The 26998-nt window shown below is 42.6% G+C and overlaps 1 protein-coding gene across 2 annotated transcripts in view; it reads left to right on the top strand.

Moving 5' to 3' along the window:
* Window positions 1-26998, top strand: part of iqch (IQ motif containing H) — a 148116-nt gene that overhangs the window by 53256 nt on the left and 67862 nt on the right. For both annotated transcript variants that reach the window (XM_078530083.1, XM_078530082.1), the window contains 3 exons: window positions 3095-3270; window positions 10175-10447; window positions 22471-22662. In XM_078530083.1, coding sequence (XP_078386209.1) covers window positions 3095-3270; window positions 10175-10447; window positions 22471-22662 — 641 coding nt within the window. The remainder of the gene's footprint in view (window positions 1-3094; window positions 3271-10174; window positions 10448-22470; window positions 22663-26998) is intronic.

Here is a 26998-nt window from a genome sequence, read left to right as displayed (position 1 = left end):
TGCATGAGACATTATATTTAAACCCCATCTTCCCTCACAGGTGGACATAAAAGTTCCCAAGACACCTGTTCTGCTTGGTGTCCAGGCCAACATTTATCCCTCAGCCAACACTTAAAGCACGTGATCGGGATAATTTATTTTATTGCTGTTTGTGGGACTTTGCTGCATACAAATTGACTGCCATGTTTCCTACATTACAACAATGACTACGTTCCAAGAGTACTTGACTGGCTGTAAAGTTCTTTGGGATTTGTAAAGGTCGTAAGTGGAACTATAGACATTCGAGTTCTCTTTTTTTCTTTCTGAATTCAGATTGTTTCAATGAGTACCTTACACATACTTAGCTGAGGTGTGGGACTAACTTGGACAGCTCTTTCAAAGACCTAGCACAGATGTGACAGACCGAATGGCTTTCTTCTATGTTGTAATATTCTACAATTGTGAATTATTTTTATTGTATAAAATTATGTTTAAGAAATAGTATTAATAAACATCAACAGTACATTCTATAAATGTTGTATGTCTCCTTTAAAGATTGCAAGTATCTTCGTTAATTTTTTTCCCCTCCATTTTTCTTTATAAAGGTCTTATTTTTTTCCATCTTTTGTCTCCTGTTTACTCCACATAAAATGGAGGCAGGCCACCTTGGGCTCAGACTTTAGAATAACTGGCCACTAGGAGGTGCCTAGGATTGACTTTGGGTGACTCAGCTATTCAGTATGCCCACCTTTCCCTGAAAACCTCCCATTACAACACAAGGGCAACCTTAGCCAGAATATCCTCAATTTTACCCTTGGAATGATCTCCACGACTGGCAGCGAGGAAGAAGGGGAAAAGCTGTTGCAGGATCCCTGCCTAGATGTTGACCAGTGGCTCCTGTTGGACAATATGTGTGTTGATGTTGGGTGAGAATAGGATCAGATTAGGCTCACATGTGATGTTCAAGGTTTAAGAGGATGGTCATTTGATTTTTCTTGAGAATTAAAAAGGTATACTCTGTAATGTAACGCTGACATCGTCTGTATTTCTATGTAGTGGTGAAATTGGACAGAAACACATTAAAAGACCTTGTTAATATTTATTAAGTTATGTGAAATGGCCCCATGAGTTAAAATCACCAAATCAGTGCTGCAATGTACTGAAAAGCAATTGAGAACTTGGCCGGTGATTTTTAATTTCTTTATCATTTACTTTTCACAGTAACAATTTAGAATGTAAGATTGTTGAGGTTTTGAAAAGAAGAAAAATTCTCATTCCATAGCATGAAAATGTGAAGATGATTTTGCCTTTAAAACTGCCACGGTACACAAATTGATTCTCTGGTTCAAAATTCAGTCCTTTTCAGGCTATGCCAACTGTAGTGACCTGCATTAACTACGCAAAAGCATTAGAAAAGCAGATTTTTTTTTTTAAAGTATAGTTGTACTTGGGATGCAGTTCCTTGGAATTAAATTACTCTTTTTTTAAAAAAAGCCTTCTATCTGAGCTTTCTCATTTTCAAAAAAATGCACAAAATCACATGAATAACAATGAGATTAGTGCTTTTGTAACAATAGCAAGGATGCAATGTGAGGAGAAAATTGTAAGAGTGGTAAATCAGAAATCCCTGCATCAGTTGAGTAAGATCCCTGCAAAGGATTAACCTGTCACATACAGTAAAGAGGCTGCGGAAGTCAAATTGACACTAGAATGAGGTGTGATAAGGGGAGTTAAGAATCACCTCCAATCCTGCCAGCAAGATTTTCCAAAGTACAGCAAGGCCTACCACATTGGGAAAGCAATTATTTCAGTCACTTTCACCGAGTTTTATTAGGGTCTAGCCTAATGATTGACCTAATGTTCTAAGTCTCTTGGCTAATATTAAATAAATTGGCTTTTGTTGTGAAAAATTGAAAGTAATTTGCTAATAAAAATCACTTATATAATCATAGACAGTGACAGCAATGGCGTTATATCCCATTATGACTAATGGAACTGTCTGCTGTCCTCATTAAATATTGGTTCAGTATCTAATAATCCACTGCTCTCATGATAACTAGCTGAAGGCCGAGAGATTTAGGATTTAAGTGTCTAGGTTGTGGAATTTACTGAAAAAATGTTTCATGAGGAAGACAGCAAGTCTTGATACATATATGCAGACTTCCATGGGGGTGCATACAGAGAGGTCAAGTCCAAGTGTAGCTGTCAAGTGAAGCTGGGTTAGAGAGTTGTAGATAATTGGAGCAGAGCACACATAAATCATTCAGCCTCATTTTAATGTTCTGTTTGTTAATTTTGATTTTCATCATGATTTATGTCCACATTTATAATTGAAGCTACCTCTGTACCACAATGTAGTTACACCCTCCTGCCAGTGGTGGTGCTGCAATGACTCCACTGGCAGGATGGTAGAGGTGGGTGTGTGTACAGCAACAGTGACCAAACATTTCCTGGACTGTTTAGTTGTTCACCATGGAGCCTTTTGTGCTATAAATAAAGTTTAATGAATGTTCCTATTAACTTACAGAGATGTCAGCATATTTTGGTGCTCTGATTTACAATTTAGTTCACCATGAGATAACAATACTAAGGAAAGCCCTTTCCAAAACACTAAGCCCAGAAATTTCAAATAGTACAAACTAGCAAGTAAGAATACAAATGGAAATAGAACCAAGTTGCATAGACTTCATGGGCCTTGTTGCCAGAGCTCACTGGCCAGATATTGTCCATGAGCTGTGGGTTGGACAAAGCCTGTGTTTAAGTATAGAAGGATGATGATAGGTGATGTTGGAAGACCACTTGCCATTTCACATCATTCTGCTTATTTATCAATTGTCTGATTTCGGGAAAAGAAAAATCACATTCAGAATGTGCTGCAGCTTTTGGGAGTGGAATTTATTATCTTTACCCTATAAAGAGAAATTCACCCTAAAGATCTGTTGAAGCTTTGGCAGAGCTCCATTTGGAGCCCAGTGGAACCACAAAACAGCAGAGAACACTGTTGTACATTTATAAAAGAAGTTCTCCCACTTGTCATAAAATACTTATTTTGCGCAGTTGTAAGTGATTTGCTTGACAAAGACAACAATCTATGGTACACTTTGTTTCTCCCCAGATGACAATATAGATGTTATCTATATTTGCCCCCTTTGGATTGGTGAAGATGTGACCCAATACTACATGAAACTACTTGGGTTGCAAGAAGCTGTCAAAACAGGGATACCAGAGAAGATAGTGGACATGGAAGATCGTCTCAAGGTCATGACCCCAGAGGCAGTAAGCCATTTTCCTGTAAGTTTCTCCACTATCTTCATAAAGCTTGGTAAATGAAGGGAGTACATATTAGAACAGAAATCAAGGTTCCTCATTGCACTTACGTACATGCTATCCGACCTTATTTCCTTTTTTTCCCTGGATTCTCTTTTCCTTGAAGGATGACACTTTTCTCCTGTTTCCTCTTTCTTTGGTTACTCCACAATAAGCATCATTCCCAAGTGGATATCCTCCAATAAGGATGATATCAATGGTACTCTAACTATCTGCAAGAGTTATTCTCCTTTGTCACTCTGAAGTAGAACTTGCCTCCCCATAGCACTATGGTTGGGATCTACAGCTCACATCCCACCACTTTATGGCATCAAAAGGATCGAATCACTGTAAAATCCTGTATAAATTTGTGAACTAAAAATGGGTTGACATTAGCTCACATGTAAGTGTTTGCATGATTCTTCTTACCTGCATCGTTGATGTATTGAAACTAGTACAAGAATTTCTATTTTTTTATTACAGGAAAATGGTCTGTAAAATAATACAGGAAGGAAAATAAATTTGTAACCTATGGAGTGGAGAAATGCAGGAAACCAATCAAGGGCGTAGAAAGGAAAATACATAGACTGCATAACCTGTGAACTAAGAATACTGCAGTTATAAATAATATGGTTTGTGGCCGTAATCAGAACTATCTCTGCACACAAACCGAGAATAATTCTGAGAATAATTTAGTTTCTTCTGTACTTTTTTGCCAATTGTGTGTAAGACAGGAAAAAGTAATGAGAAATGGGAGATTTGGCAGTCCAAGGATCTAGATGTTGGTCTGTCATTCTTGGAGGTTAATTTCAAATCCAGCACAAAAAATTGGGGATGAAAGCCTCCTTTTCCCATTGTCTGCAAATGACCCATGCAAACTGGATTTGGCCAGTCTCAACTCAGTTTCAAGTCAGATGCGCCTATAGCATGTAAAAGCTTCTTGTTTAGCAATAATTAGTGATTAAAATTATAGAATAGTGCAGGACAGCAGGGAGGCCTTTCAGATGACCTTTTAAACCTAGGCCCCATTTGCCTGCTCTAGGGGATATAAAAGATCCCATGGCACTGTTTCGAAGAAGAGCAGGGAAGTATCCCTGGTATCCTGACCAATATTTATCCCTCAATCAACATAACAAAAACAAATTATCTGGTCATTATCTCATTGCTTTTTGTGGGGGTTTGCTGTGTGTAAATTGGCTGTCGGGTTTCCTGCATTACAATAGTGACTACACTTCAAAAGTACTTCATTGGCTGTAAAGTGCTTTGAGACATCTAGTGGTCACAAAAAGCGCAATAAAAATGTAAGTCTTTCTTTTTACTCATATCCCTATAACTTTTTTCTGCAAGTATTTGTCCAATTCTTCTTTGAAACCATGTCTGGGGTATTGTGTAAAGTATTCGTCTCCTTATTTAAGGAAGGATGTAAATGTGTTGGAAGCATTTCAGAGAAGGTTTACGAAACTAAATCTGGATTGGGCAGAGATAAAAACAAAAAACTACTGCGGATGCTGGAAATCCAAAACAAAAACAGAATTACCTGGAAAAACTCAGCAGGTCTGGCAGCATCGGCGGAGAAGAAAAGAGTTGACGTTTTGAGTCCTCATGACCCTTCAGCAGAACTGAGTAAAGTTAGGAGAGGGGTGAAATATAAACTGGTTTAAGGTGCCCCCCCCCCCCACCTTAAACCAGCTTATATTTCACCCCTCTCCTAACTTTACTCAGTTCTGCTGAAGGGTCATGAGGACTCAAAACGCCAACTCTTTTCTTCTCCGCCGATGCTGCCAGACCTGCTGAGTTTTTCCAGGTAATTCTGTTTTTGTTCTGGATTGGGCAGGTTGTCTTATGAGGAAAGGTTGGACAGGCTAGGCTTGTATGTTCTGATGAAGAGTCATACAGACTTGAAACGTTAGCTCTGTCTTCCTCTCCACAGATGCTGTCAGACCTGCTGAGTTTTTCCAGCTATTTTTGTTTCAGATTTCCAGCATCCGCAATATTTTGCTTTTATCTAGGCTTGTATCTGCTGGATTTTAGAGGGGTAAGAGGCAACGATTGAAACATGTAAGATCTGAGGGATCTTGACAAGATTGATATAGAGAGGATGTTTCTCCTTGTGGGAGAATCTAGTACTTGGGGGTCACTGTTCAAATATATGGGGTCATCCATTTAGGACAAAGATGAGGAGAAATTGTTTCTCTCTGAGGGCAGAGAGTCTTTGGAACACTCTTCCTCAAAGGCAAGTGGAAGCAGAGTCTTTGATTATTTTTAAGGCATAAGTGGATAGATTCTTGATAAGCAAAGGGGGGAAAAGTTATCGGGGCTAGGCAGGAATATGGGCCAGGATTTTCTGTTCGTGTGGGGGCGGGCCCCGCACACCGACGCGTAAAATGACACGCGGTGATGCGGGCATGCATCCCGACTTCACCGTGGGTCATTCTGATCTTCCATTCAGCGGACGCACACCAGAGTCGGCTGCACACCCGCTGAATTGTCAAAGGCCTGTTAAGGCCATTACTAAAACAATTAACCCAGTTGAGAAAGCTGCCCGTCTAACCTTAAGTTTGGCGGGCAGGCAAAGAGCCCAGGCAACATTCGCATTTTTCATGAAATCTCATGCAAGGGTGGGATGAGGTTTCATGAAGGTTTTATTAATTAAATAAAAAATGTTATGAAAATTCATAAACATGTCCCAGCTCATGTGGCACTGTCACATGAGGGGACATGTCTGAATAATAAATTTCCTCTTAGCCTTCTCTGCTCCAAGGAGAACAACTTTAATTTATTATTTTTTATTATTATGGTTAGCTAATATTTATCTATTATTTATTTATTAAGCAGCAGAAACAACTTGCACTTTCAATTCCACTAACCTTTAGGATTGTGATAGGTAAGGAGGGAATAACTTAGGGCATCAGTGCAAAATGCAAAAATATAATGTTAGATTAGATGCCAAAAAGTTTTCCTTCCAGAGCCATCAACCTCTGAAATGGATTATCAGAATATGCAGTGAGCATGGATTCACTACAGGCCTTCAGAAGGGAGCTGGATGAGTTCCCTATAATGGAAGGCATCTTAAGTTATTAGAAGCTGAATAGTTCCTTCGCCTCCATCACACCTGTTCTGATGATGCTACCTTCCAAAACGGTGCTTCTGACATGTCTTCCTTCATCCTTAACCCCAGCTACTTCGACTACAGCTCCTCACACCCTGCTTCCTGTAAGGACTCCATCCCATTCTCTCAGTTCCTTCGCCTCCATCGCATCTGTTCCGATGATGCCACCTTCCAAAACGGCGCTTCTGACATGGCTTCCTTCTTCCTTAACCGAGGTTTCCCACCCACTGTGGTTGACAGGGCCCTCAACTGTGTCCGACCCATCTCCTGCGCCTCTGCCCTTCCCCTCCCTCCTAGAATTATGATAGGGACACCCTTGTCCTCATCTTTCACCCCACTAGCCTCCGCAGTCAAAGGATCATTCTCTGCCATTTCTGCCAACTCCAGCATGATGCCACCACCAAACACATCCTCACCTCACCCTGCAACCCCCCACTGTCAGCATACCGTAGGGACCGTTCCCTCCGGGACACCCTGGTCCACTCCTCCATCACCCCCAACACACAACCCCTTCCCACGGCATCTTCCCATGCAATTGCAGAAGGTGCAGCACCTGCCCCTTTACCTCCTCCCTCCTCGCCATCCAAGGGCCCAAACATTCCTTTCAGGTGAAACAGTGCTTCATTTGCACCTCCTTCAATTTGATCTGTTGAATTCGCTGCTCCCAATGTGGTCTCCTCTACATTGGAGAAACCAAATGCAGACTGGGTGACCACTTTGTGGAACACCTTCAGTCTGTCCGCAAGCATGACCCAGACCTCCCTGTCACATGCCATTTCAACACACCACCCTGCTCTCATGCCCACATGTCCGTCCTTGGCCTGCTGCAATGTTCCAGTGAAGCCCAACACAAATTGGAGGAACAGCACCTCATCTTCCAATTAGGCACTTTACAGCCTTCCGGACTTAACACTGAGTTCAACAACTTCAGATCATGGACTCTCTTCTCTATCTTCACCCCTTTGTTAATCCCTTTTTTAAAATTTATTTTTTGTTTTTATCAACTTATTTTTATTTTTATTCATTGTTTTATCCCCCTTTTTGTGCCCCCCCTTTTTTAATCCCTCCCTTTTTAAAGCCCCCCCACCGTCCCCTCCCCCTCACCCCCAAAAGGGCCACCTGTTACTTGTTCTATGTTGTTCTTTCACAGAGTGCTGACCCTTTTTCTGCTATTCACACGTTCTGCTTTCCTATCTTTATCCCACTCTCAGCACCTTCTTTAGCCCTTACCACTAACATTAACACTCCCTTTGTCTTGTGTCCATGACATCTTTGTACATCTCTCCTTAGCTCCCACCTACCACTGACCTTCTATCCAGCTTCACCTGCTCCAGCCCCCTTAAACAGTATAAATTCCATCACACTTCTACTTCTCTTTAGCTCTGAAGAAGATTCATATGGACTTGAAATGTTAACACTGTTTTTCTCTCCACAGATGCTGTCGGACCTGCTGAGTTTTTCCAGCATTTTCTGTTTTTATTTAATTTATTAGAGTTTAGGTTAGTGTTAACTATTACTGCAGTGTCCTGAAATTTGTTAGATTGTATTGGGAGTTGGAGAGGAATTTCCCTCAGTTTTTGCTAAATAGGCCTAAATTTCTCTCCCTGGCCCACTCCGCCTTCATGATTTCGCACTCCCTCTGAAGATTACATGATGGGGAAAAGATTGATGGTGTATGCAGATGACACTATTAGTAAATAACATGGGCTGGATGGACCAAGTTGTGTATTTTTCATATGTTTGTACTAATTGAGTTTAAATTTGGCAATTACAATCAAAACAAATGTGTCCAAAAAGACGAGGGACACTAATGTTAGGAATTTGAACACTTTGCCATTTCGGGAAATGTCATACTTGTGCTGAGGGTGCTGTCCTGAGGTTGAGGCACTTGGTGGAATGGAGCTCCACTCTGCAACTAGTGTTTCAGATTTTTTTTTTTACCCGGTGGCGCCAAAGGATAGATCTTGTCTATGCCAGCGCTTAAGAATCTTCACCTTGGTGAGCACACCCTTCACAAAGTGAAGGTTAAAAGTACTCAGAAAATGCATAAACAATGTTTGTGTATAGGAAAGGTCTTATCATAAAAGCAAAATACTGCAGATGCTGTAAGTATGAAATAAAAACAGGAAGTGCTGGAAAAACTCCGGTCTGGCAAAGGTCTTAACACGTTGGTGCAGTGGAAGTGTCTTTGGAGAGAAAAATAGGCTTATAAAAATACAAAATTTAAAAGAAACACAAGCGTTTTGTTACAAAATGAGAACATAGCTATAAAAAAAAATTGGATTGACTTTTGCAATATTTTAAAAACAAAACCTGTATTTTTGCATATGAAATACATTTTAAGACTTGTGTAGGTGACTTTGGTTGTGGCTCATACTTCGCTGTTTGGTGTGATGTGAGCCTATCAGAAATTCTCAGAGGTCAATGGCCTATATTATGACAGGCAGCAGCAGAGCTTCCCATTTCCCTGTTGGCTTGTTGTGTTACTCCCTTTACCAATATAAGTTCAACAATATAAGTTTGTCCTAGAACAATTACAAATCCTGCCTCTTTAACTGCTATATCACCCCTGCATTTTTATCATGAGGGTATCTTGCCATACTGTAATTGTACAGAAATTGGAACAGATTAGAATAATTAATGAATTTATTTTCAATTTCCACCTTGGCTGAGTGAGTACAGAAACTACCTTCTGTACTAATAACCCGTACAGACCAGAGGATCCCTGGTTGGAGTCATTTAACTTTCTGAATTTGCTGATTTCAAACAATGTCGCAATTGTAGCCCATTAGGTCTATGTTTTAAATGATGATTCTTCATGTGTGGTCCTAGACAATAAATTTTATCAAGATATTAAACCAGAGGAGGAATCACAATCAAGATCCACCCGCTTTTTCCCCAAATTCCGCATGGAGCAGCTCTACGTAACATGGATTGCTGGTTAGCGATCAGGAACAAGAAACCACTGAATTTTATTTTTCCCCTTTTCTTCTGTAGTCCAGAAACGCTGAGTCCAGTTCTAATACGCTAACTGCCCTTTGCAAAGATCAACTGACTCAACATAAATTTGGAATTTAAGACTTTGTGGTCTTAGTGCTTAACCAGGTAGTATCTTTACCCATAACCTTCAGACAAGCATCCATTTTCTTTTTAACAAATATTTGCACGAGTCCTACTGCAGATAACACTAATTATAATCACTGAACAACTTTAAACCTCGTATAAAAATGTTTTCTTATATTACCATCCCCTAGTACATGAAAATTCTTTGAGAAGATTAATAAACATCACAGCACGTACTGTGAGAAGGAATTTGTTACAGACTGGTAACCTGTAGAACTGTATAGGACTGTGTGTGTTTTCTAATGTCACTGCTATCCGGCTGATGCATTTTTTGTTAGTTATTTGTATTGATTTTCTCCGAGCTTTCGTCTTAAACTGTGCCACAACTGTCGTTTAGATAAATCACTGTTATTGAAGGCTGCCAGCATCTTTTCAAGTGACAGAAGGATAATTCCACGTGGATCAAATAAATACAGATGTGTAGTAATTAGTTGAATTCCCAAGGAACCCATTTACGATGCACTAAAAATGTGAAGGATTATGGAACTGTTGTGAGTCTCAACACTGGTGGCTTTTATCAATTTAAATTGCTAAACTATAGCTCTGGTCACAACCTAGTCCACTATTAATAATGTATTTGTTGTGTACAGCATAATAAATTAGGCCTTGGGAGCAGAAAAGGACACAATCTAACAAGAGTAATGTCACTATTCGCAGAACCACCACTTGTGCCTGGCCACTCATCTGAAATACAGTCCCAGGACAATAAAGAGAATAAAAAATCTTATTGAAGGCAAGGCTGCATACATCGTTGGTGGGCTGCTACACAAGGATGATTTAGCTGTTGCAGATATGCTAAATGTACCAATTCTAGGCCCAGAGCCGGAAGTGGCCCATCTGTACAGCACCAAATCTGGAGGCAAAAGAATCTTTGCAAGCGCTTGTGCGCCAATGCCACCTGGGGAATATGATATATACAACCTTCAGCAGGTATATCATAATTATATTCATGCACTGTAATACAGTATGTTCCTCCTCATCTTCAATCTGTTTTTTCATTGCAATTGTCCTTAGTTACAACAAATTTGCATATGTTGTTGATATAATGTGTTGTATGCATTGTTCATAGGTGTGTATATAAAAATGTGTTGGATGATTCTCCTTGTGAGGGAGAATGTTGATGGCTTGAAACCAGTAAGATCCAGATTTTGGAGAATTGCACCTTGTTCTGCCTCAGCAAGTAAATTATTTTTTCACATTAGGCTGCATCTAAAATAACCTTGAATCACATTTACCACGTGCTCTTCCTTCTGCTAACAATGAGTTTGGTGTTTTCCTCCACATCTCCAGGAAAGATCATATGATTTTGTAATCTGCACATTCTTGAACCAGTTTGTGAAAATTATGGGGGAGATTTTCCACCTCAACTGAGAACACTGCTTACCTGTCATGCCCAGTAAAGATATCAGATTCTTAACTTGCAACATATGGACTTCAGTCAATGTGGACTTTCTGAAATTGACTTTAAAAAGTGAACCATGTACATCAAAGATGGCCAAAGATCAGGTGGCCTTCTGTAATTTCTGCAAAGACAAAGGATTAACTCATGTCTGAACATGCTTCCAGAAAGTTCTTAAAATGTGAATAACTGAGGATGGGGTGCTCTCTCTTCAATAGGCATACTGGGGCCGAAACCACTTGTGAAATTTACAGCCCCTGTGTGTTTACCAAAACTTAAAATCAATAGCCACCCCCCCGCTCCCATTTGCGAACTCAACCCTTAACAAAGAGAGGTGCAGAGCAACCAGTTTATCACAAGCAGGTGTGAACAATCACCATTAAACACCCATTGTGTAGCAATGTCTTCTAACTTTGAATCGTTTAGGGGGACAATAGAAGTATTGATCATGTAGGCATATGATTAAAACTGACTACAGATAACAGATCTTATTACTCTGAGAACTAGCAGAGACAGATCAATCTGGAAACCATCAGGACAAGAGGGAACATTCCTCCAACCAGAAGAACAGAACCCTGCCTAACAACCTGTCAACCCAGGCAATGCGAGGGTGACTAATTCATTTTGCCTCTACAGAAACTCAGCCATAACCTCATCTGAAAATCCAGAGACTTCCAACTTCCATTCATCTTCAAAGAACCACAAGAGAGAACCCATCCAGGCTGTCTGTGTGTGGGGATGTGTGAATGAACGTTATATTTTCTTCTGAGTTAAACTTGTCTGAAAGCCTGCTTCGTGCCTATTACTAAAAATCACAACACTCAAAAGATTTAAAACACTCCCTCTGATACACACATCTTGTTGCAGACAACCGAGAGGTGAGAAGAAAGGGGAAAAGCTATCGCACCATCTTTTCCCCCCCGCCCCCATCCATAGCACACCTGAAACACAAGTTGGGAAATCTCACATTCCTGATCCCTTGACAGAAAATAACAAGGTAGGGGCACACAATTTCCCTATATGTATTTGTAACATGTGCCACTCACAGTAGTGCCAAAGGTCCCCTTTATTTTTCTCCAGCTTGTAGTTTCAGTGCCACATGGTTTTCTACATTACACCAGTGACTATACTTACACAAAATCAAAATATTGCAGATACTGGACATCTGAAATAAGAACAGAAAGTGCTGATGTGTTCTGATGAAAGGTCACTGGAATGTTAACTCTGCTTCTCACTCCTCCGTAACTTTGGGCATAATTTTCCTCTCCCACCAGTAGTGGGAATCATGACAGGCAGGGGCACTTAATTTGACAGGAGGCAAAAAAATCTGTTTTCTGACGGCGGGGTAAACTGTTGGAATTTTGCTCTTCCAACTTTCAAGGCAAGGCAAGCTTCTCGATGAATAATGTCGGGAACCCCCATTTGCATGCATTAGCAACTGGCTGGAATTAAGCTCCCCCTCCAAATTAAGTTCCTGGCCAGTGCGAATTTAGAACGTTCAGTTTTACGACTATATATAAATGGTGTGCACCTGTTGAGCTTCACCTCTTCCATGACTTTGAGGTCCATAGATGTTGTTTTCTCTTTTTTTGGGGATCTCGCATAACTTCACTCATATCGAGTGCCGTTAGCAAAGTCTGCGCCAAGGCTGGGTAAGGGAGGCAAGCGAAGGCTGGGAGCTGGGAGAGGGATGCTGTAGGGTCGAAGGCTGGAGAGGGGAGGCAGACTTAAAAGGAAAGAGTGGGGAGAACGCCCAAGGAAGGGAGGGGGCGCAAAGTCCGGGAAGGGGAGGAGAAGAGTGTCCAGGGAAGGTGGCAGAATGCCTTAGAGGGCGGGGTCAGTGGTGTCGATGGTGAGGTCCTATGGGGAGAGCTCAGGGTGTTGGTTATAGGAGGGGCCAGTCACAGTTGGGGGCCGGGGGCATGTGGTATTGGGGGTTGGGGTGACAGGTCCAGGGTGAGAGTCCGGTAGGTGATGTACTCATTGGGTGAATCACAGAGAGGGACAAGGCAGGTGGTTCAGATAATGGGGAGGAATAGGATCAGAGTGGGCAAAGGGACTGTAACGGGTGTCAACTCTGAGGGGAGGGAAAGAACGTGAAGGTGGATCGTGATTGGCCCAGGTTAACTGGTGGAGGTTCAAGGACAAGAGAGACGACAGGAATGTTGATATTGGGCGGGTCTGTGGTGATGGGGGGAAGTTGGTGGGTTCAGGGGGAGGGTAGAAGGTGGTGAAGCGAGTTTGAAAGGTGACGTACACCATTTTTCCAAACTGATCTTGACCACGAGTTGGTCACTGATTCCCTGAGGTGGGAGGAGCATCTTTTCACGTGGGCGGTGTTCAATGTCAGCAAATGTGGCCAACTAAAAGGACATGCTAATAATTATGAAGCATCTGGTTGTCAAAGATACTCACTTGTGTTCTCTTTGGTAAAGCCCGCACTGCAGCAGGTTTGTTCCCAACTCCTGGCTCCCATAACATTGAGATCCCAGCAAGGTGTGGAGCTGATGTTCATTTTGTGCCATTTGCCTTCGGCTACAGTCAGAGGCAGGGATGAACAGAAGGAGGGAGGTGGATGCCTCTGAGGGGCATGGCTGGTGGAGGGCAGCTAACTCGCAACTCCAAACTTCCATCCTCCTGGGTGGTCATGGCTGACAAGGGATCATGCAGTTAGTCTTTCTATGCTGTAAGGTAGTGGTCTTTCCCTGATCAAAGAGCAATGTCTCCATACACATTCATGTATGAATGGAAGGAACACCCATTTCTGGTCCTCCAGGATATCCTTTAACTGGAAAGGATGGAGCGTGGATGCCATGTCATGATGGAAGCCAGGTGAAGGGATTAGCACTAGCCTGCTAGCTTTAAGATGGAGGGAAACCTGTAAAAGACATGCTCACTTAATGTATCACACATCCACTGATGTGTTGATGATGCATGCAGTAGGCAACCCTGCCTTGGTAATGGCTCTCATCCAGATGAGAAGAAGGAGGGCCCATTGCAGGTTGGCACAGGGCCGGGAGGAGCAAGGGCCTGAGCAGCAAGAGGCAGCAGGGCCTTCATAAGGCCAAGAGGCTGGTGAACATGGAATATTGTAATAGTGATCATTGGCCCGACCATAGGTTTATTGCCAGCAATGCTCATCTACAGATGAGCAAAAGGCAATGACACAGGTGCCCTTGTATGTCCCAGGATGTGCTTGCTCACATCTGCCAGCTTCTCCAATACAAGCTGTGACTGCAAAGACTTTGTAGTGTCATGAAAATGGAATAATTTTTATAATATTATTGTGATTTATTGTAAAGGTAGGATAATAGTGGGATTTGGATTAGTTTCTCTGTGTGTATGTGTGAGGGATTTGATTGAATTAGAGACAGCTAGTCTGGAGCTTTTGAGTGGTCAAAAGGGAAGCTAGGTTTGAAATGCTAAATACCTCATAGTCTCCCAACCTCGGACGGCCCGTTTCTATCTCCTACCCAAAATCCACAAACAGGACTGTCCCGGCAGACCGATCGTGTCAGCCTGTTCCTGCCCCACGGAACTCATTTCTTGCTATCTTGGCTCCATTCTCTCTCCCCTTGTCCAGTCTCTTCCCACCTACATCCACGATTCCTGTGACGCCCTACATCATATCAACAATTTCCAGTTCCCTGGCCCCAACCGTGTCCTCTTCACCATGGACGTCCAATCCCTCTCCACCTCCATCCCCCATTGGGATAGTCTGAGGGCTCTCCGCTTCTTCCTCGAACAGAGGCCCGAACAAGCCCCATCCACCACTACTCTCTTCCGTCTGGCTGAACTTGTTCTCTCACTGAACAATTTCTCCTTAAACTCGTCTCACTTCCTCCAAATAAAAGGTGTGGCTATGGGTACCCGCATGGGCCCCAGTTATGCCTGTCTCTTTATGGGGTTTGTGGAACATTCCTTCTTCCAGTCCTACTCAGACCCCCGCCCACAACTCTTTCTCCGGTACATTGATGACTGCTTTGGTGCCGCTTCATGCTCTCATCTGGACCTGGAAAAATGTATTAATTTTGCTTCCAATTTCCACCCCTCCATCATTTTCACATGGTCCACCACTTACACTTCCCTCCCCTTCCTTGACCTCTCTGTTTCAATTTCTGGTGATAGACTGTCCACCAATATTCATTACAAGCCTACTGACTCCCACAGCTACCTCAACTACAGCTCCTCACACCCCGCTTCCTGTAAGGACTCCATCCCATTCTCTCAGTCCCTTCGCCTCCGTCGCATCTGTTCTGATGATGCCACTTTCCAAAACAGTTCCTCCGTCATGTCTTCCTTCTTCCTTAACTGAGGTTTTCCACCCACGGTGGTTGACAGGGCCCTCAACCGTGTCCGGTCCATCTCCCACACATCCGCCTTCACTCCTTCCTCTCCCTGTCAGAACCATGATAGGGTCCCCCTTGTCCTCACTTATCACCCCACCAGCCTCCGGATTCAAAGCATCATCCTCTGCCATTCCCGCCAACTCCAGCATGATGCCACCACCAAACACGTCTTCCCCCGGTGGCATTCCGCAGGGATCGTTCCCTCCAGGACACCCTGGTCCACTCCTCCATCACCCCCTACACCTCAACCCCCTCCCACGGCACCTTCCCATGCAACCGCAGAAGGTGCAACACCTGCCGCTTTACTTCCCCCCCCCTCCTCACCAGCCAAGGGCCCAAACACTCCTTTCAAGTGAAGCAGCACATCACTTGCACTTCCCTTAATTTAGTCTACAGTATTCACTGCTCCCAATGTGGTCTCCTCTACATTGGAGAGACCAAACGCAGACTGGGTGACCGCTTCGGCCTGTCTGCAAGCATGACCCAGACCTCCCTGTTGCTTGCCATTTCAACACACCACCCTGCTCTCATGCCCACATGTCCGTCCTTGGTCTGCTGCAATGTTCCAGTGAAGCTCAACGCAAACTGGAGGAACAGCACCTCATCTTCCAACCAGGCACTCTACAGCCTTCCGGACTTAACGTTGAGTTCAACAACTTCAGATCATGAACTCTCACCTCCATCCCCAACCCCTTTCTGATCCCCCTTTTTCCAATAATTTATCATTTTTTTAATATATACTTTTCCCACCTATTTTTAAATTTATTTCGATCTATCGTTTTATCTCCACCTTTTAGCCCAGTTCAATCCCTTCCCCCCACCCCACCCCCACTAGGGCCATCTGTCACTTGCTTGTCCTGCTTTCTACCCTTCATGTCACCATTAGCACATTCCTTAGATAATATCACCACCGTCAACACCCCTTTGTCATTTTGTCTATGACATCCTTGGCAATCTCTTCTTTGCCTCCACCTATCACTGGCCCTCTATCCAGCTCTACCTGTCCCACCCCCCTCAACCAGCTTATATTTCACCACATTTCTATATTTCCTTAGTTCTGAAGAGTCATGCGGACTCGAAACGTTAACTGTATTTCTCTCCGCAGATGCTGTCATGAGCTTTTCCAGCTATTTTTGTTTTTGTTTCAGATTTCCAGCATCCGCAGTATTTTGCTTTTATATTATGATGGGGATATTCAATCCTGATTCTCCCATCATGCTTAGACATGCTTGCAGGATGATTCACAGGAATTCACTTGCAGGACCAGAAATCCTGACTCCCTCATTCAGCGTCCATATAGAAATTCTCAGATCTTGGATGTACCATCAGTGTAAAGACCAAAGAACTTCACTCTGAGGTTGGGGGAGGAGGGTAAATCTGCAGGTGAGTCGCTGCCTGGGCCCCACCTCTCTTTGATACCACCATTGACATAGGTAATAGGAACAAGTGGACGTTTGATTTTACATTTTCTTGCCCTTCAAGTAAAACATATTAACCTTAAAACTATGATACTGCAAAAAGAGAGGTTAATACACACGTATGATGATGGGACCCTATGCAGAGTGCTGGTCTGAATAGGTTTTTCTTGTAACAGAAATCACACAAGTTTAGCCTCGCCAATGACTTAGCATTGTCTGTTGCAGCACTGAATTACATAGCCCAGGTGTTGACTTCTTGCAGATGCCTTCATACCTCAGCTAGGCGCCAATTCTAAGGGCAGGATTTTTAATTTGGCGGGCCCGGGAGCGGCCGGGGAATGGACTGCTGACCACAATTGGCCCCTGACCGCAATTTCACGCTGGCTGGTCAATTAAATGCATGTTGAAATGCTCAGCGCTGTTGGGGTGGGAGCGGGAGGAGGGCAGGCAGGGGGGAGTTTGGAATGAAAGCTCCCTGAAGGCAGAGAGCGGCCTGAGGGAGCTGAAGATTTTAAAATCCAGGAAAAAAGTGTCCATGCATCAGAATCAGTCACCTGAACAAATAGATGATGAAAATTCTGTCCAAACGTTTTTATTTCTTTTTTAATAACAGAAACCTCATCCCGCCCTTGGATGAGGTTTCATCAAAAATGCAAAGTCCATCTGGCAGATTTGCCTGTCCACCAACCTTAAGGTTGGACGTACCACGAAAAATCGTCAATTGGAACTTTAATGTGCTTAATTACCCTCTTAATTGCCAACTTGCATGTGCGCCCGCCGACCGAGATATCATGTGAGCGCGGGATGACGTCAAGACGTTCGCCCGACATCATCACACGCTATTTTACGCTCATGCGAGCCGGGTACTCACCCACACACCGAGCTAAAGATTCTGCCCTATGTGTGCGAGCATGGACAGCAAGTGCTTTTCCTCCATGGGGACATCACTGCCAAGTCTGATCCAGCCCTATCCGCATATGCATATTTCAGCAAATGTTAGTGATTGAGAGATGGCTGCCCAGCTATTTGTTTCCCTCTTAGATATCGTACTGAGGCTAATTGCAGTCTTCCTACTACCAACCTAACTTCTCAGGCCAAGAATCAAACTGGGAATACTATTATACATTTCTTGAGTCCAGCCTGGTTAATGGCCATTTTGTAATATTGTCTACAAGATCATTCCTCATTTTCTTTTAATCTTCTCCAACACTTTCCCATTTCTGCACCTGTTTAATTTTCCCAAGTATTGTTGGTCTGCACTGGTAATGGGGACAACTGAAGGTAGAGACATGAGCGAACGGGACTTGAAACAAAAAACAAAATACCTCAGATTTGATTCCTGGACTGTGCTGAGTTTCCTGATCCTGGCTGATTCCACAGGCAGGGTACTACAGTTGGCAAGAGAGAAGAACATCAACTGATATCGCTACCCCTGATTATAACCCAGTTAGTCTTATTCCAGTAATTGTGTGTATGGATGTTGAGTGAAACAAGATCAGGCTCAGCAATGATGGTTCTCACGGTTGGATAATCTCGTTGTCAAGGTTCACGCACAGCTAAGAGCCAATAGGCAAGGCACTCGAGTACAACCAATTATTGTGGGACTCCACCCAGGAAGAAGTAAGTGCCTTTGGAGAAGAATTTCCATGGAAATAAGAACAAACAATGCTGGAAGTGAACAGGATGTCAGACAGCAGCTGGAAGAGAAAGGTTAATGTTTTGAATGGGGACTATCATCAAGACCTGACTGAAGCTCTGTGTATTTCTTGTATTCTCAGTTTTTTTAATATATTTTCAGCATTCAAGTTTTTTTTATATAACCTCTTGAGCATGTGGTGTAAATTAGTTCACAAAGAAAGAGGATCCTTTTTATGATGAGAAATCACTGCAATAGACTTGCCCATCCAGTTTCAGCATACTGGCCAATACTTAGACACTCAATCTACAACATAAATCTTTATTTTGGGTGTTTAAGCGCATTTTGATTGCAGAGATTGGTCAATATGTCCCTGAAGCTACAAATTCTTGAACACAGAAAACAAAGATAGACGAACACACTTCTATATTTGTCATGTTATTTTTTTTTTTAAATTGTAACTGAATTTTCCCCAGAGTACAGACATAAAATTGGCCTTGTTATTTTTATGTTTAAATGTGGCAAATAGCTTCTCCCAATCCATATAACCCAAAGGGTTTACTTGGGAAATTTCAAAATATTCACACATGTACTATACCACCAAGGTCCATTACAAAAGGTCATTTGCTTCCTCAACGAATCAAGAACAACTTGGAGTCGGTGGGGTGGGCAGATATTAAAAATCTTGCATTTAAATTTCAGCTGAGTAAAAGGAAGCATTTCTACTTCTGTTACTTAGAGTAAAACATCTTTTGTCTATTAACTCGGTTAATAGGTGTATTGTATCTGAGTGCATTGCTGTCTTTGTTGAAGTGAAATCTTGCTCCAATGTAGATCAAGCCAGATGTGAAAAATATCTCTGCACATATTTTTTGAAACTTCTTTTTTATGAACCAGGTGGTCTTCCATGGTACTGTTCAAAGGCAGAAACAAATTCTCTCTCTCTCCCTCTTTCTCTTCCCCACGCACCCCCCACCCATCCCGCCCCCAGAGCATTTTAGCTGCCACTCTGTTTGTCACCCACTACAATTCTTTCAAACTTAAGATCACTTTATTTTGGGCTCATTTATTTGTCTCTATCTTTTTCCTCTCTCTCTCTATGCCTTGCACATTTCTTTTATTATTATCTCTGTATCTGTGTTTATCTACAACTCTTTTTCAGATAGCCTTTCTTTTTGTGTCTTTCCTTGTCTGTTTCCTCTACATAGATCTTTGCCCAAAGACTGGCGAAAATGTGGTATTTGCTTTCACATGATGTAGTTGAGACGAACTGCATAAATGCATTGAAGGGATGCTACCTAAGCACATGAGGGAGAAAGGAATAGAAAATTATTCTGAAAGGGTCAGATGAAGAAGAGTGGGAGCATACTGATGTGGAGTATACACCGGTTGGGCCGAGTGGCCTGTTTCATTGTTGTAAATTCTAGCTAATATGTTACTTTCAGCATGCACCTCACACTTTCTGCCTTTCTTACTTTTTATATGTCTTCCTTTCTGGTATTTCTGAATGCCTCTTAAACGCTTTCTCTCCCTTTGTCTGCGTCATAGATTCATTTTCTATTAGAATCATAGAATGTTCCAGTATCAAACCAGCAATCCAGCAACATCAGAGTCTGTGTCTGTGTTTTTCTCCAAATCAGCCACTTTTCTAACCTCACTTACCTGCTTGCTCCCATACCTTTTAATATGTCTCATTTTTCAAGCAACCTTCTCATTTCCTTTTGGAAGTATCTATGGACTCTACTTCAGTGAGTTTGTGGGAGAGGATTCTACAAACTAGCCACACTTTGGATGAAGGACTTCTTCTAACATCCTCTTCAGTTCTTTTTATAATTATTTAAAATTGTTCCCACCTTAAAATCATTACAGTCTCTGACCAATTGAAACTCCCATTTTGAGCATCTATTATCTGAATTGAAAATTCCCAGCTTAGGTATAGCAGAGTTAGATGTAGAGTAAAACTCTTGTACTCTTCCTCAAGCACAACCTGAGAATAGTCACCCCATTGTGACTTTTTTTTCTGACTAATGTCTGATAGCAAATTCCATCATGCCAGTCAGAATGGAGAAAGGGTTAGAAACAAGCTAAAGTCCTTGGGCATTGTGGCAATTAATTTTACTTAACCAAACACAAAACATCGACCACAACTTATTTTATTTTTCATGGGATGTGGGCATCACTGGCAAGGCTAGAATTTTTTTGCCCATCCGTAACTGCCACAACTGAGTGGCTTGCTACACCATTTCAGAGGGCAGTTAGGAGTCAATCACATTGCTTTGGATGTGGAGTCGCATGTGTACCAGACTGGGAAAGGTTGACAGATTACCTTCCTTAAAGGACTTTAGTCAACCAGATGGGTTTTTATGACTATCAATGATAGCTTCATTGTTACTAAGAAGTAGCTTTCAATTCCACATTTATTAATTAATTGAATTTAAATTCCACCAGTTGCTGTGGTGGGATTTGAACCTCTATCACCAGAGCATTAGCCTCAGCCTCTCGATTACAAGTCCATTACCACTAGGTCTCCCCTAAACCTATAAGCTTATTGCTCATGAGTTATCCAGACTGCCTTGCCAATGAAGATATCTATTACAAGCCTACCGACTCCCACAGCTACCTCGACTACAGCTCCTCACACCCCGCTTCCTGTAAAGACTCCATCCCATTCTCTCAGTTCCTTCGCCTCCGTCGCATCTGTTCTGATGACGCTACCTTCAAAAACAGCTCCTCTGACATGTCCTCCTTCTTCCTTAACCGAGGTTTTCCATCCACGGTCGTTGACAGGGCCCTCAACCGTGTCCGGCCCATATCCCGCGCATCCTCCCTCACACCTTCTCCTCCTTCCCAGAAACATGATAGGGTCCCCCTTGTCCTCACTTATCACCCCACCAGCCTCCGCATTCAAAGGATCATCCTCCGCCATTTCCGCCAACTCCAGCATGATGCCACCACCAAACACATCTTCCCTTCACCCCCCTTGACGGCATTCCGTAGGGATCGTTCCCTCCGGGACACCCTGGTCCACTCCTCCATCACCCCCTACTCCTCATCCCCCACTTATGGCACCTCCCCATGCCCACGCAGAAGATGCAACACCTGCCCCTTCACTTCCTCTCTCCTCACCGTCCAAGGGCCCAAACACTCCTTTCAAGTGAAGCAGCATTTCACTTGCATTTCCCCTAACTTAGTCTACTGCATTCGTTGCTCCCAATGCGGTCTCCTCTACATTGGAGAGACCAAACGCAAACTGGGCGACCGTTTTGCGGAACACCTGCGGTCTGTCCGCAAGAAAGACCCAAACCTCCCTGTTGCTTGCCATTTTAACACTCCACCCTGTTCTCTTGCCAACATGTCTGTCCTTGGCTTGCTGCATTGTTCCAGTGAAGCCCAACGCAAACTGGAGGAACAGCACCTCATCTTCCGACTAGGCACTTTACAGCCCTCTGGGCTGAATATTGAATTCAACAACTTTAGATCTTAAACTCCCCCTCCCCCCATCCCCACCCCGTTTCTTCCCCCCCCCCCCCCCCCGCTTTTTTTTTTCAATAATTTATATAGATTCTTCTTTCCCCACCTATTTCCATTATTTTTAAATCTAAAATTAAAACCTTTAGTCTTTCCACCCCACCCCCACTAGAGCTGTACTTTGAATATCCTGTCTTCCATTCTTAATTAGCACTTTTCTCAGACAAAGACCACCACCTTCAACACCTCTTTGACCCTTTTGTCTGTGACATCTTTTGATTATCTGCTCATCTCCACAATCATCACACCACACCCTCAATGTGTCTTTTCCACCCCCCCCACCCACCTTAAACCAATTTATATTTCTCCCTTCTTCTAACTATGCTCCAGTTCTGCCGAAGGGCCATGAAGGCTCGAAACGTTAACTGATTTCTTCTCCGCCGATGCTGCCAGACTTGCTGAGTTTTTCCAGGTAATTCTGTTTTTGTTTAAGATATCTATTACATTTGTCTAATAACTAGTCAACATGTGGTAAGGTTCTATTTTGTTTCCATCCCATAAAGTATGGGTGATTCAGTCTTTGTCACAAATATAAATGGTCAGCATGCCACTCAGTGAAGTGTTTAGAATCTGCTTTGGAATAACTTTGTGTACTTTATGATGTTAAAACTCTATTTGTGCAGATGCATGAAGTTCTTACTCAGCTTATCCTCGAAAACCTGGAAATTAGGCGCTGGCTGTTCAAAGTGGATGTTGAATTTGGTGGAAGAGGTACTGCGTATTTTGATGTCTCGCACCTGAAGTGTTATAAGCAGATTCTAAAGGAATTTAGGCAAATTGGTCCTACACAATGGCTGAAGAAGAAATGGATTCAGGTATGTGCACTTGTGATCTCAATGTTTGGTTTGGGGCAAAGCAAGGAAAGTATTACTGAGAAATTGCAGAAAATTGAATATTTACCTGCTTTTACAGCCAGTGACAGTATCCATTTATTTTGCAAAGGTTACTGCAATAAATGTGCCCATATATTACTGACTATAATTAAGCACCTCAACCCAAAGCTCAAAGGGGAACCATACTGTTTTAATGAGGATCACCCTTGATTTTTGCTGTAGCACTTGAAAGAAACAATCGTACCAGAAATTAGTAACCGGTCTGGAATATTTTGCTTTATCATGATGTTGTAATGGAATTAGAGAACTTAGAGGTTTAGAGCGTTGAAGAAGGACTGTTGGTCCATTAAGTCTGTGCTAAAGCAATCCAAAATCATTGTCCTGCTCTTTCCTCATAAAGTATGGGTGATTCAGTATTTGTCACAAATATAACTGGTCAGCATGCCACTCATAGAAATGCTTAGAATTTGCTTTTGAATAACTTTGTGTACTTTAAGATGTTAAAACTCTATTTGTGCAGATGCATGAAGTTCTTACTCAGCTTATCCTCGAATAAATGTGCCTGTATCTTCTGTAACTTCCTGTATCTTCCTTGTTTCAAATATTGATCCACTTTTCCCTTAAAAGATGCCATGCTGTCTCCCTCAACTGTTGTAGCATAGCATTTCACTCCCTAACACCTCTCTGCATAAAGAAATTTCTCCTGATCTCTCTCACCACAATTTGAAACTGATGATCCTTTGCCACTGACTTCCCAATGAGGGGAAATAAATTTTAAATATTTACCCTGTCAAAACTTTCCAAATCTTCACCATTCTGAACAACATCCATCAACTGTGATCCTTCATTTTCTACATCATCAAATATGCTATCTAGCCTGCTAAAGTTCCTCACACTACATTCTTCCATTTTTGTCAACAGCCTCCTGAATTTGCTTTAATTATCCAATTCATCACTTCTTCAACAAACACCTGTTACATTTGCCCACGCCAGTTGGGTAACCCAGCAGGTTTTACTGCGTGGGCTGGTGTTGGGTGTGGGTTTGGGGAGGCACTCTCCTTTGGAGGGGTCCGCTGTGCCCATGGGAGGCACCCCACCTGTTAGATTTGTCAAACATGACTTGCCTTTAACAAATCTGTGCTCGCTCTCTTTAGATAACCAGTGCATTTCTAAATGCAAAGACTTAACTTTCAAATCAGGAAGGGTGAATTTCACAGTCCCATTCCCTACATGTTATCTTTTTATTGGGCGAGGTGTTCCAAATTGCAAAAGCAAAATATAATGGCTGGTGGAAAACTGACATTAAAACAAAAACTGCTTGAAACAATCAACAGCTCTGGCAGCATCAGTATGTTTAAGGCGGGGGGTGGGGAATCATAAAATGTAGCACATGGCCTTCCCATCACATTCCCACCCACGCCTGACCTGTCTACCGTTTTACAGTGGTCAGGATAGGCGTCAGGCAACCCGCTTGCCCTTAGGACTATTGAGGCCCTACTCCATCGCTATTTTATCCATGGCAGGGGGAGGCCCGCGCCAGTTGGGTAACCCGGCAGGTTTTACTGCATGGGCTGATGTTGGGCGGGGGTTTGGGGAGGCACTCTCCTTTGGACGGGTCCCCTGTGCCCATGGGCGGCACCCCACCTCCAAGGTCAAACCCCCTTTAACCATCATCCCCTAGCCCCTCAAACCTGGCTTCCCAACCCATCTCACCCCCCTTGCTGTGGTCTGCCAGCCAGCCCCTGCTGATTCCCTGGACTTGCCTTCAGTCCAGCTCCATAACCTCCTCTTGTCCGGTGACGACTGCTGCTGGGACTACAGAGCTACCAGTCAATCGGATTGGTTGGCAACTTTCTAAGACAGGAATTTCTCCCCAGATGGGGGTTGAAGTCTCATCCTGACCTAATTAATGCAGCTTCCAGCCTAATTTGCCGGCAGGGCAGCTGGCTTTTTGGGTGGGCATATAACTGACGTTTCAGCCTGGGGGGTAGGCACAGGGAATACAGCACCCTGTAAAATCCAGCCGAACATTTTAGGTCAATGATCTTTCACTAGAACTGATGACAGGTCAACAACCTGAAACATTAATCCTGTTTCTTTCTCCATTTTTCAATTAATGATTCCATATAATTCCCAATAGACTGTTTGCTTTCTTTTTGTGGTTTCAAACACATCAGCTGTGAAGAGTAGCATTTCCGCCATTCACCAGCTTTTTCTGTGTGCGCGGATGTACACTGATCACCATATCTCCAGATTTTCTGTTCTACAGATCATCTTCACAGCATGTATTCTTCACTACAGTTTACACCTCAGAGTTCTTATCCCTCTTCAGCTTTGTATTCACAAATATATTCAACTCATTCTTCTGATGTAGAAAACCCAACCTTTGCAAGGTTTCTTCCTCACTTTATGGCTCCAAAATGCTGATTTAAGATACTTAGTCCCAGAAACTGTTTCTTAAATCTGAGTGCATGGCATTCATTAATTTTTAAAACCTAACCTATGGTTTCAGTATGCTACAAGAGCTTAAAGAAGGCCCCAGAGTAATTTGCCCTATATAAGCTGGATGGTTTGTGATTATATCAAGCAAAGTTTCAATTCACAAAAATTGAATGAATTCTAATGAAAAAAAAAGAATATTAGCAGACCACAGTAAAGATTTGCCTGGTTTCCTAAAGCAAAGGAGACAACTATTTGCTATATTCATTCCCATTTTAAAATCTGGAGTAGCTATTCGATGTTTGTTTACATTTCGTGATGATAGTTGGTCAGCACATAGTGGAGTTCAAAACATACCCGTGGCCCCTTCATTCAGCGTTACCTATCAATCCTCCTTCCTATTTTACTAGCAACCAGGTTGTTATGTCTGCATAATTGTGGCAAAATGTGTTCATTCAAAACCCTAAGTGAAGGACCCAGAGTCCATAGTGCAGCATACCACTCCTCCACCCACTTCAGATACCATGTCCTAAGAGGGCTTTGGTGACCATGGACTTCCATTGGATTGGTCCATGATTATGCTTGGCAAGGTAGTGCAATGAGGATACCACTACAATTGGGGAAAAAAGAGAGAAACCAGTAATCAGGCTAAAAGAGGCAAATGGGGAGAATTTAATTTGGCATAATTATTTTCTAGAATTAAATATAACATGGGGAGGTGATGATGTGGTGGTATTGTCGATGGACTAGTAATCCAGAGACCCAGGGTAATGCTCTGGGGACCCAGGTTCAAATCCCACCACAGCAGATGGTTGACTTTGAATTCAATAAAAATCTGGAATTAAAACCCCTCTGAAAAAGGGCAATTAAGGATGGACAATAAATGCTGGTCTAGCCAGTGATGCCCACATCCCATGAATGAATAAAAAAAAGAGATTTTATTTTTTCATGATTTTTAAATAAACCATGATTCAGTGGTGATTAGAACATGTTACCTCTGAAGAGGCCAGCGGACGGGGCCTCGGTTTAACGTTTCATTCGAAAGATGGCATCTCCAACAGTACAATGCTCCAACAGTACTGCACAAGAGAGTTAGTCTAGATTTTTGCATTCAAGTCTCTGAAATGGACCTTGAACCCATAACATCCTGACTCAGAGGTTAGAGTGCTACCAACTGAGCCATAGCTGATACTAGAACTGCATAAACAAAAAGGTGATTGCTCTAGGAAAAGGAAAAGGCTTTGATTTTCATCCTACTTCTTCCAATAGGCCATGTACCCTTTGATCTGTTATGGCAATCCCTTCAGCTCCTTAAGAAAATGTAACCAACTGGAGACGTAACTATCAAAAAGACTAGAATCTGCATAACTTATTTGTTACTCAAAAGTAATAACATAAAAACAGCACTAGATTTCCACTGGTAGCACATCAGTTAACACATTTGCAATTTTTTTAATGTGCTGCTTGGGGTCCATTGAGACTGTAAATTTAATGATGCTGGGGTGCAGTACTGTTGGGAGTGGGATCTGGAAATATGTTTGGTGGGAAAGAAGGATATATAAGAATGAATATTTTAAGTTTTCATCAATTCCTCTATCCTCAAGCCTCCTGAATGTTTGTTTGTGCCACTCTGGGACCCTAGTGTTAGTTGTTTGGAGCATTTGCCAAATGTCAGCAGTTGCACCAGGAGTACAGTATGCACTTCATGTGAGAAATACTCAGCTCCTGGGTTTTGGCTGGGAAAATCGCTCATGATCATCCACTTCTGCAGTACAATCAGTATTGCCATATTCCTGGGCATTATCCATAAATCAACTTTTAATTTTGAAGTGTTGTCTCTGCCTTTACTATAGAAGTGCATTAAGGAACCTAAAACTGA

This window comes from Cetorhinus maximus, chromosome 26 (genome assembly GCF_964194155.1).
Source record: "Cetorhinus maximus chromosome 26, sCetMax3.hap1.1, whole genome shotgun sequence".
Lineage (NCBI taxonomy): Eukaryota > Metazoa > Chordata > Chondrichthyes > Lamniformes > Cetorhinidae > Cetorhinus > Cetorhinus maximus.
The sequence above is the reverse complement of the archived record's forward strand: the minus strand, read 5'-3'. Positions and strand labels throughout refer to the sequence as shown.